The sequence below is a fragment of the Lathyrus oleraceus genome, chromosome 1 (genome assembly GCF_024323335.1).
Source record: "Lathyrus oleraceus cultivar Zhongwan6 chromosome 1, CAAS_Psat_ZW6_1.0, whole genome shotgun sequence".
Lineage (NCBI taxonomy): Eukaryota > Viridiplantae > Streptophyta > Magnoliopsida > Fabales > Fabaceae > Lathyrus > Lathyrus oleraceus.
The window spans coordinates 112,500,335-112,512,422 of record NC_066579.1 but is presented as its reverse complement, the minus strand read 5'-3'; the positions used below and the strand labels follow the sequence as shown (position 1 = coordinate 112,512,422).

Below are 12,088 nucleotides of genomic sequence, written 5' to 3'. Positions count from 1 at the left end.
AATTTTATGATTAGGTTAGAAACAAGAAAGTATATATTATAACATTCATAAAAAAAGTAATATTAAATCAATGAAAAATTGTAGATACCTTTTCATTTCACACATTTATAAAGAAGAGAATTCATATCCTAACATTGCTAATGTAAGTTCTCACTTGTAATTTCTTCGTCACTTTGACTCATTTCTAGTGGCATTAAGAAGGATTTTGTACAAAACAAAATAGGAATGTCTTCTTTTAGAGACCCTAATATTTATCCCCTCTTTTGTAAGCTTCTTCTTTTTAATATATGAGGCTTTATTAAAAATATTAATTTTCAAATCTAAAACTCTAACCCTATTTCGAAATTCAAAACTCTAATCCTATTTTAAGATTAGGAATCTAAAGCTTATTTCTATTGTCATCAATTTATATTTCGGAAGGTTAAGTAAATTAATAAAATTTTAACTTTTTTTTTTGTTAATTGATAATTTTAATTCGTATTATATATATGAATCGGTGAAGTTATTTTGTTCTTGAATGATTGAATGAAATTAAAGAAATTAAATTTGATTTTAAATAATAATAATAATAATAATAATAATAATAATAATAAATTCAGAACAAAACATGAAAAAAGATAAATAGTAAGTTTCATTCTGAAATTTAAACGTGTTTTTTGGTTCAATTATAAAAAGTTTTAAATGTGTTTTTCAATTTTGTTTTTACGGTGATTAGATGAAATTTACAATTGTACCCTTTGTTACTAGGAAAAATAAAAAATATATATATATATATTATTCATAACTTAGTCAAAACAAAAAACCCATTTAGTTGAAATAAGAAAAAAAATATTATTTTATTAATTTAATATTTTAAACCAAATAAAATTAAATATTAATGATAAATATATATTATTTATAACTTTTATTGACTTAAATTTTAACTCTTTTGAAAAAATATTTTTTAATGTTAGTAATGCCTTTGTTTTCGGAATTAGTTAAATTAAAATAAATAATGAATCCTAAGAATTTTCATGCTACTTTGAAAGATGAAAAAAAAATCTTCTTTCTAAAAATATGGTAGTGGCAATAAATAGAGCAAAACTAGAACCTTGTAAGATAAAGAGGAAAAATAATATTGTAAGTAACTATACTTTTAATGCCTAAGCTAATTGTAATATTTATTATTCAATTTATTTTTTAAATGAAAATCGACAGAGTTGCTTAAATATTTATAATTTAATAATTTTATTCTTATGCAAAATATAATTTAATAAAAAATATTATCAATCTTTATTTAAATAGAGCAAATTGATAGATTTAAAAAAAATCATCCTTTTTAAACCTTTTTCAAATTTGGTATATACCTTATGATAGAAAATAAATTTTCTTTTTAAACCTAATAGTTGTAAAAAGAATTCAATAATAAATCTATAATAAGTTAAATTACTTTGATGAATAAATAATTCATTCAATTAAAAATAATAATTTTCATTTTAAATAAATTTCCTTTTAAAGCTTTTTATTTTTAATAAAATTGGTTTATACTTTATGAAATAAAAAACTCTTGTAAACCTTTTTCTTTTTAAACCTAATAATAGTTGTAAAAAATTCAAAAAAAAATCCATAATAAGTAAAATATTTTAATGAATAAATAATTAATTCAATTAAAAAATTCAAAACAATTTCAAATTTGAGTAGGAAATTATTGATTTTCATCCAAAAGTCATATCTTTCTAAATCTTGTAATATTACAATAATATGTTAAGTAGTAAAAGAGCAATAATATGTTTATTTTGTTGGTCCTCATAATTAGTCGCAAGGTTTTCGCAGAAACGACAACCTTTTCACTTTGTACGTTCTCAAACTCTATTTTCTCTATTTTGTCCGAAATTCAAAACCCTAACCCTAATTTTTCCATTACAATCAAGAATTAATCGTTCATTCATATTGTTTGGTTCAAACGCGCGTTTCCAATTTTTCACCATTTTCAGTTTCTATTAGGGTTTTGGTTGGAAAATCGATTCTGATTCTAATTCAATTAATATGCGACTTATCAATTTTATGATTAGGTTAGAAACAAGAAAGTATATATTATAACATTCATAAAAAAAGTAATATTAAATCAATGAAAAATTGTTATATATGGACTGGATTATAATATATCATGAACACTAATTGAACATTCTGTAACTATTTTAATTACTTGTAGCTTAGTGAATAGAAAAAATGGAATACAAGAGTTGGATTCCCATGGCAGACGAAAGAAAGGATTCATCAGTTGACAGAGGATTCTCCACAGACTGGAGGGATTGTCCTGAAATGGAAGAAATTCGTAAATGGTTAAGAGAAAAAATGTATGTGAAAAAGTAATTTAATTTCAACTTTTTATTGCAATTGAATAGAAATCATACTGACTGTAGATTTTAAAATTTCAGTCTTCAAATACCAAATCGTTTATGGCAAGAAAGGACGTGTGTATCTTATGTGGAAATCTTTCTCTGGGCAGCTGCTTCTTCAAAGGTTTGTTTTTGGAAATTCTGTATGAGCAATTAAAGACTTATGAAGTATAAAGTGTTTTTGGATCTTTTCTATATTCTGTTTAATTTTGTTACCAATGATATTTATTTATAAGTTCTGTTTTATAGTATGCTGTTGTCAGTTATTCATTAATTCTTCTGCTTAATTACTTTTCTGCATTCATTTGTAAGCAATTTACTTCACTATATTTGATAGATCCATAACTTCAACAAAGGCCTATTAACTAAACACAACTGTTTTTTTCTACATATTTGGCAGGAGGAATATATGAACCTGGAGACACTGACTCGCCGTGTGCAAGCTGTATTGATTGAATCTGCTGCTATTCATCGCATGCGAAAAGGGGGACAATCCGGCCCTTCTACTGTTCATGACATGCCTCGTGTTCCTGATGACCGTTCATCAATTCCCCCGGTTGCTAATATGGATATGCATAGTAACTTACCTGTTTATGGCGGCGGAAGCTATCTGGATGCTAACACCAGACCCATTAGCAACTATTTTCCTCATCAACACACAATTAATTGTATGTTTAAATTAGATTGCAATTTCTTCCCAAGTTTCAATCCTTTTTAGCGCAATACTGATTTTGTTTTTTGCAGCTATGTTATTGACATTGTGGTTCCCTTTTTAGGTGATACTGACATACTACAACCTACCGAAAGTAAAAAAATGATTTATGGATTTTCCGATCCTTTTCCTGGCTGGAAGTCTTGTTTAGAATCACAAGATACATGGAAATATCAACCACAAATGCTGGATTTTCATATGAATTCTACTGTAAGACATGATGTTAATGACCAGTTGATTCAGCCCTATTCCTCTCAAACACCTTTGGAAGTGCAGCAACTGTCGCAATTTCCCCCTCTCTCTTCTATCAATTTTGAGAGCAATGGGGAAGAACTTACTAATCCGATGTTTCATTCTTCGGGAATTAGAGGGATAAACAACAATGAGGCAGATGATATGGTTAAACAAATCTTAGAGGAGCCAAGCCTTGAAAGCAATGATGTGATGGAAATCAACTCAGAGGAATTTGTCGCTAGTTTGAAATCTAGAAAGCGTACTCTCGACATGGATCCTTTTGCTACTGGTAGAGAGGTTATGCAGGGCTTTACATTGAACTCCAGCCTTCCTACTCTCACCGAACCCATACCAGTATCTTTGAATAACCAGTTGATTCAGCCTTATTCCTCTCAAACACCTTTGGAAGTGCAGCAACTGTCACAATTTCCCCCCCTCTCCTCTATCAATTTTGAGAGCAATGGGGAAGAACTTACTAATCCGATGTTTCATTCTTCGGGAATTAGAGGGATAAGCAACAATGAGGCAGATGATATGCTTAAACAAATCTTAGAGGAGCCAAGCCTTGAAAGCAATGATGTGATGGAAATCAACGTAGAGGAATTTGTCACTAGTTTGAAATCTAGAAACCGTACTCTCGACATGGATCCTTTTGCTACTGGTAGAGAGGTTATGCAGGGCTTTACATTGAACTCCAGCCTTCCTACTCTCACCGAACCCATACCAGTATCTTTGAATAACCAGTTGATTCAGCCTTATTCCTCTCAAACACCTTTGGAAGTGCAGCAACTGTCACAATTTCCCCCCCTCTCCTCTATCAATTTTGAGAGCAATGGGGAAGAACTTACTAATCCGGTGTTTCATTCTACGGGAATCAGAGGGATAAACAACAATGAGGCAGATGATACGCTTAAACAAATCTTAGAGGAGCCAAGCCTTGAAAGCAATGATGTGATGGAAATCAACGTAGAGGAATTTGTCGCTAGTTTGAAATCTAGAAAGCGTACTCTCAACATGGATCCTTTTGCTACTGGTAAAGAGGTTATGCAGGGCATAGCTGAATTGGACAGTGGCTTTACATTGAACTCCAGCCTTCCTACTCTCACCGTGGATGTTTTTCCTATTGATGGAGAAGATATTCAAGACACAACTGAGTTCTGGACAAACACCAAAAAGAAAGTTGATGAGCCAACAACTGATCAAGAGACACAAACCAAGTCCTCAAATACTATAGTTAATGAGATAGACAGAAACAAATCAATGGAAATTGACATTATACCGGTTCCTATTCCTATTGATGTAATTGGATTCAACAAAGAGGAGAAAGTTGTTAAAAGGAAAGTCAGTGAGCCAAAAGTTGATCAAGAGAAACAATTAAAATCCTTAAATACAACCGATGATGTTATTTCCTTGATTGATTCTTTCACACATGATCAAATAACACAACATATTAATAGTCTGAGAAAGGAATCTCTTCAGGTTAGTACACCATCTTCTAGTGTTTTCAATCATCCTGGTGTGTTTAGGTATTGTTGTTATATGTTTTGTCATGAACTGACTGTCCCAAAAGGTTATGCTATTTGGTTAAAGCTCATGAATGATACTTCTTTTTATCTTTGGATGTTATACATGCATCCTATCATGAAACTTTGAATGTCTGCATGTGCTTGCATGCTCCGCAGACAAATTCTACTTACATTTGTCAATTTCTTTCTAGTCTGTTACATTTATTTAAATTTAAGTTTCTATTTTTGCAACTTACTTGTGTGCATAACTCTATTTTTTTAAATTTGTCTTACCCATATAAAAGTTAACAATTCTTTTAACACAGATCACAACTGAAGATGGAACAGGAATCGATGCAAACACATGCCAATTATGTGAAAGGGAAAATCAATACTTTGCACCGGTACCCATTTTTTGTATATGTTGTGGCCACTCCATCGGGAGAAGAAAAACATATTTCTGCAGAAAAGATGAGGAATTTGATGCCGAGCGTTGCTTTTGCTCCGCCTGTTATAATACATCTAAAGGCGGTTGCATTGCATTCAACGGGACATCTGTTTCTAAGGAAAATCTTGAAAAAAAGACAAATGATGAAGTACTTGAAGAACCGGTATGTTGTAATAACCATTACTAAATAATTCATCTTTATATTGGAACCATACACTAACTTTTGATGATCATTGTTTTTTCTAGTGGGTTGAATGCAATAAATGCAAAAGATGGCAGCATCAAGTATGTGCACTCTACAACAGCAAAAAAGATTTAGACTGCAGTGCTGAGTATATATGTGCTGTGTGCCGCTTAAGAGAAATTGAAAATGGATTGCATGTTCCCTTACAAAAGCCTACTGTTTATGGTGCTAAGGACTTACCAAGAACCATGCTTAGTGACCACTTAGAGAAAAGACTTTTTAAGCGTCTCATGGAAGTTAAAGGAAGTGAGAATCTTGATAAGGTAATTCAGAGATATCATATCAGTTTCTTATTCTTAACCAAGCAAGTAAATTCAAAATAGTACTAAAATAGTTTTCTTCTGGTTACTTATATTATTGATCTTTTTAAAGCAAATGTAAATTGATTAAAAACTATAGAAAATTTTCTTATTTGCGATGAATTACTGCAGGTTTTAGCAGCAGAAAGTATTTCTATTAGAGAAGTGTTATCTGTCGACAAACAATTGAAAGTGAAGAAGCAGTTTCTTGACATCATCCCAAAAAATAATTACCCGGCTGAATTCTCTTATAAATTAAGAGTAAGTTCAATAATTTATCAATGAAAAAATGAATATATGTCCAAGAGGTTTAATAAAAGTTCCATTGGTTTCAGGTTATACTTCTGTTTCAGAAGATTGATGGAGTAGATATATGCATTTTTGGACTGTACGCCAAGGAGTTTGGCTCTGAATGTGGCAATCCGAATCAGCGTTGTGTGTACATTTCATATCTCGATTCTGTCAAATATTTTAGGCCTGAAAGAGTGACTGTGGAAGGAGTAGCACTTCGTACCTTCGTTTACCATGAGATATTGGTATTTTTCTCTTAAACTTTACTTCTAGGCCCAATAAAACTTATAAAATTGAATACTAAATCCTTTTTCTTTTTTTTCTTTTCTATCATCAGATTGGATACCTTGATTTTTGTAAGAAAAGGGGTTTCTCAAGTTGCCACATATGGGCATGTCCTCCTTTAAAAAGGGATGATTATATACTATATTGTCATCCCAAAGAGCAAAAGACTCCAAACAAAGATAAGCTACGCTCTTGGTCAGTCTTTCTTGCTTCTTATGAGAATTTGAGAGAGTATTATTTTCCTTTTTTACCATAGAATATTTATATTGTTTGTTTATGCAGGTATCATTCAATGCTTAAAAAGGCTACTGAAGAAAAGATTGTTGTTGGTTTAACCAACATATATGATCATTTCTTTGTTCCTACTGAAAAAGGGGGCTCCAAAGTGATGCTTTCTCGTTTGCCATACTTTGATGGAGACTTTTGGTGTGGTTCTGCAATGGAAAAAGCGAGGATCATTGAAAAAGAGAGTGGAGGAGACTATGAAAAAATGTTGAAGAAACAAGTGTCAACTAGAGCTTTGAAGACCATGGGACATGTCAATCCTTCGAAAGACGATGCTAAAGAAATTTTGGTGATGCAAAAAGTATGTCTCCCTTCTCTTTTACTTTCATCCTTTAATTTCATTTTTTTGGTGTTCTACATTTAGGTGTAAAGTATTCAATGTCATTATATGCGATATCTTCTCTAGATTTAATTGAGACTGTTTAAATTTCTTACTCTATTAATCAATCATAATTGTTGAATTACTAAAGATATTTGACTTTGATTATATCTAGCTTAAAAGTCATATAAATGATGGATTTTGATTGGTTAATAGTCTAAAATCCTTTACACTAACATTATATCAAAGTTAATCTCATATCCTTTTATACTAGATTGAATGAAAAATTGCAATGTTCGTATTATATTAAGTTATTTATATAATATGTGTAATTTAATCTAATCTTTCTTCCTTTTTCTTTTCCACCCATTTTTGTTAGTTGGGTCAAGATATATTGCCTACCAAGGAAAATTTCATTGTAGCTCAGTTACAATATTCATGCATGCATTGCTGTGAAGTGATAATGTCTGGGAAGCGGTGGTTTTGCACTGAATGTAAGAAATTTCAAGAGTGTGAAAGGTATGATAACTTAAATACATATTTCAATTGTTTCCCCCTTCTTTTAAAATGAATGCATTGGTTTTGCATTGAATACAATAAAAAGGGTTTTGTCTCTGACTTTCATATCAATATATTACAGATGCCATACTTCAAATGAACACACGTTAAAGAACGGTGAAGTGCATCCACTTTGTCTGGTAACAATCTAACTTAACCTAAAGCTTCAATGTGATTTTACATCATTAGTAAATTCTTATGTGTCGTTTTTAGGCCGTTGTTGATGATATCCCCTCCAGCACTAAGCATAATGATACCATCCTTGAAAATGGATTATTTGAAGATAGGAACATCTTTTTGAGCTTCTGCCAGAAATATCAGTTTCAGTTTGACACACTCCGACGTACAAAGTATTCTTCAATGATGATCCTCTACCATCTAAGCAATCCTAATACTATGAATTTTGGAAAATGTTGTAGTATTTGTTGTGCACACAATGTGTTCCAAAAGTGCTGGAAATGTGAGGTTTGTCCAGATTGTACCATTTGCTATGCATGCTATAAGGATAGAGGTGCTGACTGCCACGAACACAAGTTGACTCAAAACGAACACAAGTTGACTGAAAATAATTCAACATCAAACGGAAAAATGGTATGAACTTAATTCTTTGGATTTATTATTTTTATTACTCAGTTTGTTCTAGATTGTTGATCATACTTTCCAATTTACACACAGGTACTGAAACAGAAGAAATTTTTGAAGTATGTATCTCAACTTCGGAATGATAAGTCAAATGGGAGAATGGTATGAAATTAATTCTCAAGATTTATTTTTTCATTACTTGTTTGTTCTAGATTGGTGATTATACTTTCCGACTTACACACGCAGATGCTGAAACTGGAGATGACTTTGAAGCATCTATTTCAATGTCCCAGAACTAATGTTAAACCCTGCCCTAATACATCATGTTGTCAATTAAAGAAGTTGTTCAATCATGCCAAAAGTTGCAAAACTCATATTGAAGGGGGATGCGGGCATTGTAAAAAGATATGGACTATATTTATTTCTCATTCCATGGATTGCAAGGACTCAGAATGTAAAATACAACATTGCAGGTGTGTTACTATTAAAGTTCTATATTATTCTTTGCCTAAAATATGCATAAATATACTTATTCCTTTCAACAGTGTCATTTTTGGCTATATTATGCATAACCTTTTGTATTTATGTCGACTTTGCAGTGAGTTGAAGAAGCTTTTAGAATATAGAGGAATGCGTTCTAAATCATGACATAGAGCTGCAGCTGTTGATAGTGACAAACACAGTCATTGATCGATGACTCTTTTGTGAATATATTGTTCACAGACTGTTGTGATATTTGAGGAGGGAGTAAGAAACAATGCATGCTCAGAATGTTAGTCTTTCTCATATGACTGAAAGTCACAATGAAAGCAATGAGATTGGCAGGAAAGGTATACTTTCAATGCGTGAGGTTCCTACTTGGAAGCCATGAGATTGGCAGGAAAGATATACTTTCAATGCGTGAGGTTCCTACTTGGAAGCCATGAGATTAGCCGGAAAGGTATACTTTCAATGTGTGAGGTTCCTACTTGGAAAACCATGAGATTGGCAGGAAAGGTATACTTTCAATGCGTGAGGTTCCTACTTGGAAAACCATTTTGATCAGTAAAAGCTCCTACGACAAAGTTTAAGCAATAACTATTTCTTGTATTTAAACTGCACTCTTTTTCCCTTCATCAAGGTTTTAATCCCAAAGGGTTTTACTTGATAAGGTTTTTAACGAGGCAGTTGGCCAATTATTTTGGTCTACATTGTTGTTACATTGGGTATCGGTCTAGTCCCCCCAAAAGTTTTTATTATATTTTAATAATATTAAGTGGAAGTATACGGGTGTCAACCTAGTTGGGATGTCTTTGCTTTCATCTTTTGTTTCACTTTCACTATTTAGTTAGAGTTGAGAAATCAAAATTTGAAATTGATATGTCTTATGTCTAATATATGAAGTGAAAAATGAATAAATGTGGTGTAGAAAAGTTAGGTGTTGCAAATGCATATGAAGGAGAAAAGTTAGGTGCTGCAAATGCACATATGAAATTGAGATTGAAAAAGGGAACTACAAACATACAGAATGTTATATGTTGTGCTTATAGTTAGCAATGCAGGTTTATATGTCATTTGGACCAGCTGAAATGGTTATGACATATTATAAAACAAAATAGTAAAGTTTAATCCGCTATATTTAAAAGTTGTGCAAAGATTAGACAATATATGTTAGTTGCCAGAGTGGCTGAGGTCTAATATTTTGAACAGAAGGTCGTATGTTATAATCAGCTGGTCTACATTTTTCTAGTTCACAAAAAATGTATTTAAGTTCTACAAAATTATTTTTTTGAATAGGTAATTTGATGGTACAGTGTTAAGTATTAAGTATTGAGGTGAACATGTTTATATTATATTTAAGTTGTTCAATTTTATAAATGTTTTTGTGATGAAATATTCTATATTAGAATATAATAGATTTTTTTTAAATAATCACTATTTTGAAATTAAATATCAAAATAGCAACATTTTCAAATTATTTATCAAAATAATCACTTTTTAAGAGGAGTAGTCAGGACAAATGGCGCATGCGTGTAAGGTTTGTTCCAAGGCGTCAATGGTGATGACGACTGCATTCAATACATGTCACTGCAGGTGGCGCATGCATGCATCCATTAGGAGCATGCTGCACTGCATGTGGCTACTCCTTTATTTTTATTTTATTTTTATTTTTTAAGTTATAATTTAAAAATATTAAAATAAAGTAAAAAATTAAAAATAATTCATAATAATATGTTATAAAATTCAAATACATAACAATTGACAAAAAAATTAATGATATGCTCGATCGAAATGTCCCCATATTCCACATCCCGGTGTATTAGTCTGTCTTTGAGGTCTTCCACGATTTCCTTGAGGTATTTGGGGTCTTTGAGTGTTGCCCTAAGGAAAAGGTGGTTGGTGCGAGGGTCCTGGGGTATTTGATATATTTGTCATCATTCCTCCCTAATAGTTGGGGGTTGCCGCAACGACCCTGCCGTTATTTAGTTCGGTGCCTATGTTGTCGTAGTTGGGTTATGAGTGGACGATATGGTTGGTTGAATTGAGACATTGAATCGTTTTGGTAACTAAGCAATGGTTCTTGTGGTGTAAGAAAGTCATATTGTGGTTGAGTGCTTTGGTGGTAGGATGTTTGGGTGTTAATTGGTGGAGGGCTATGGTGGGATGGTTTGGAATCGTATGAATCATCGGGACTATAGTAAGATGTGGTGGGGGCATGTGGTGATTGGTGGTATGGGTCATGCTCTTGGTGTTGTGTTTGGGTGTGTGGCATATATTGGTTGCGAGGTTAGGTGTTTGGTGGTTGGGTGTATATGGTATGGTGACGTTGTGAGAGGGGTCGTTAGGTTTGGGTGGATTGACTTTGTTCTTGGGTTTGGTAATTGTGTGTGTTAGAACAAGATTTGATTATGCATTTATACCTTGAGTTTTGATGATAATAATGTTGGATTTGTTTGAGAATAATTTTGGTACCATAATGGTTTGTTATTGTGTAGCTTTAACAGACAATTCTGATTCTGAGTATATGACGTGCAACATTAGCAGTTTCTGAACAATGTGTTCCAATTCCACTTTTGCGCCAATCATGAGAAGTTTTGAAAAATGTTCAAGTTGTTGCTGCAATGACCTTTCTACTTCTGTGTTGATTCACTCCTGAGAAGCTACTGAAGAGATGTTATGTTGTTGCTGCAACATTCTCTCAGTTTGTGCTTTTGGACGTGAAACTCTGACCATTAAGCTTCTGAAGAATGACAAGCTTCTAAAGTTTTGTTACTTAGTTGAAGATTATGAAGATCTTAAGCCAGACGTTGAGGTTATCAAGGTTCTGACTGAAGAGTCTGAAGATTCTAGAGATTCTGAAGATACTGAAGATCTCAAACCAGACTGTTGACGCTATCAAGGTTCTGACTGAGGATTCTGAAGTTTCTGAATTCATCTGTATGTTTCTTCATTTCATGTTTCATCAACTTTCATCAGAAGGCAATGAACTTGAAGTTAAGATTAAATGGATACGTGATCAAATAATACATAGTACAAATCAAATATTCTTTCCACTACTTGATATCGTCCCGGAAAATGATGTACTGTACATCAGACCTGTCACTGAATTTGTGGGCGAAGGACAATACACAATATCACTTCTTTCACCATCCAACAGTGAACAACCGCTCTATTTGGTTTCCCCATTTTTCTTTCTAACAATATTATTCTTATGTTATATATGTGGGACTTGGAGACTTGAAGAAAAACAAGAATGCTTAAGCGCTACAAAATTTGACAAGTCTATTTCTTTGTGAAAAGCTATCATTTTTATACACATCTTTTTTGAGTGTTTGTTTATCATTTGTGTAAAATTTGCTTGTGCAAAAGCAACTTGTAACATACAAAATATTATTCAAAATGTTTGTTTGATTCCTTAAGGAGACTAGGGTATAGTTGAATCCTTGAGAAGACAAAGAAAGTTGTTCT

At 32.3% G+C, this 12,088-nt stretch overlaps 2 protein-coding genes across 2 annotated transcripts; both read left to right on the top strand.

Annotated features, from left to right (window-relative positions):
* Nucleotides 1-1,987: 1,987 nt before the first annotated feature.
* On the top strand, nucleotides 1,988-4,977 carry LOC127094510 (uncharacterized). The gene is made up of 4 exons (XM_051033338.1): nucleotides 1,988-2,336; nucleotides 2,418-2,502; nucleotides 2,779-3,046; nucleotides 3,155-4,977. The coding sequence occupies exons 1-4, from the start codon at nucleotides 2,209-2,211 to the stop codon at nucleotides 4,975-4,977; spliced, it is 2,304 nt and encodes a 767-aa protein (XP_050889295.1). The 5' UTR covers nucleotides 1,988-2,208.
* LOC127094503 (histone acetyltransferase HAC12) lies at nucleotides 4,978-9,408 on the top strand. The gene is made up of 13 exons (XM_051033332.1): nucleotides 4,978-5,040; nucleotides 5,156-5,440; nucleotides 5,524-5,784; nucleotides 5,953-6,081; nucleotides 6,156-6,356; nucleotides 6,449-6,591; nucleotides 6,679-6,982; nucleotides 7,380-7,519; nucleotides 7,641-7,698; nucleotides 7,772-8,149; nucleotides 8,234-8,302; nucleotides 8,387-8,613; nucleotides 8,740-9,408. The coding sequence occupies exons 1-13, from the start codon at nucleotides 4,978-4,980 to the stop codon at nucleotides 8,786-8,788; spliced, it is 2,307 nt and encodes a 768-aa protein (XP_050889289.1). The 3' UTR covers nucleotides 8,789-9,408.
* The last annotated feature ends 2,680 nt before the right edge of the window (nucleotides 9,409-12,088 follow it).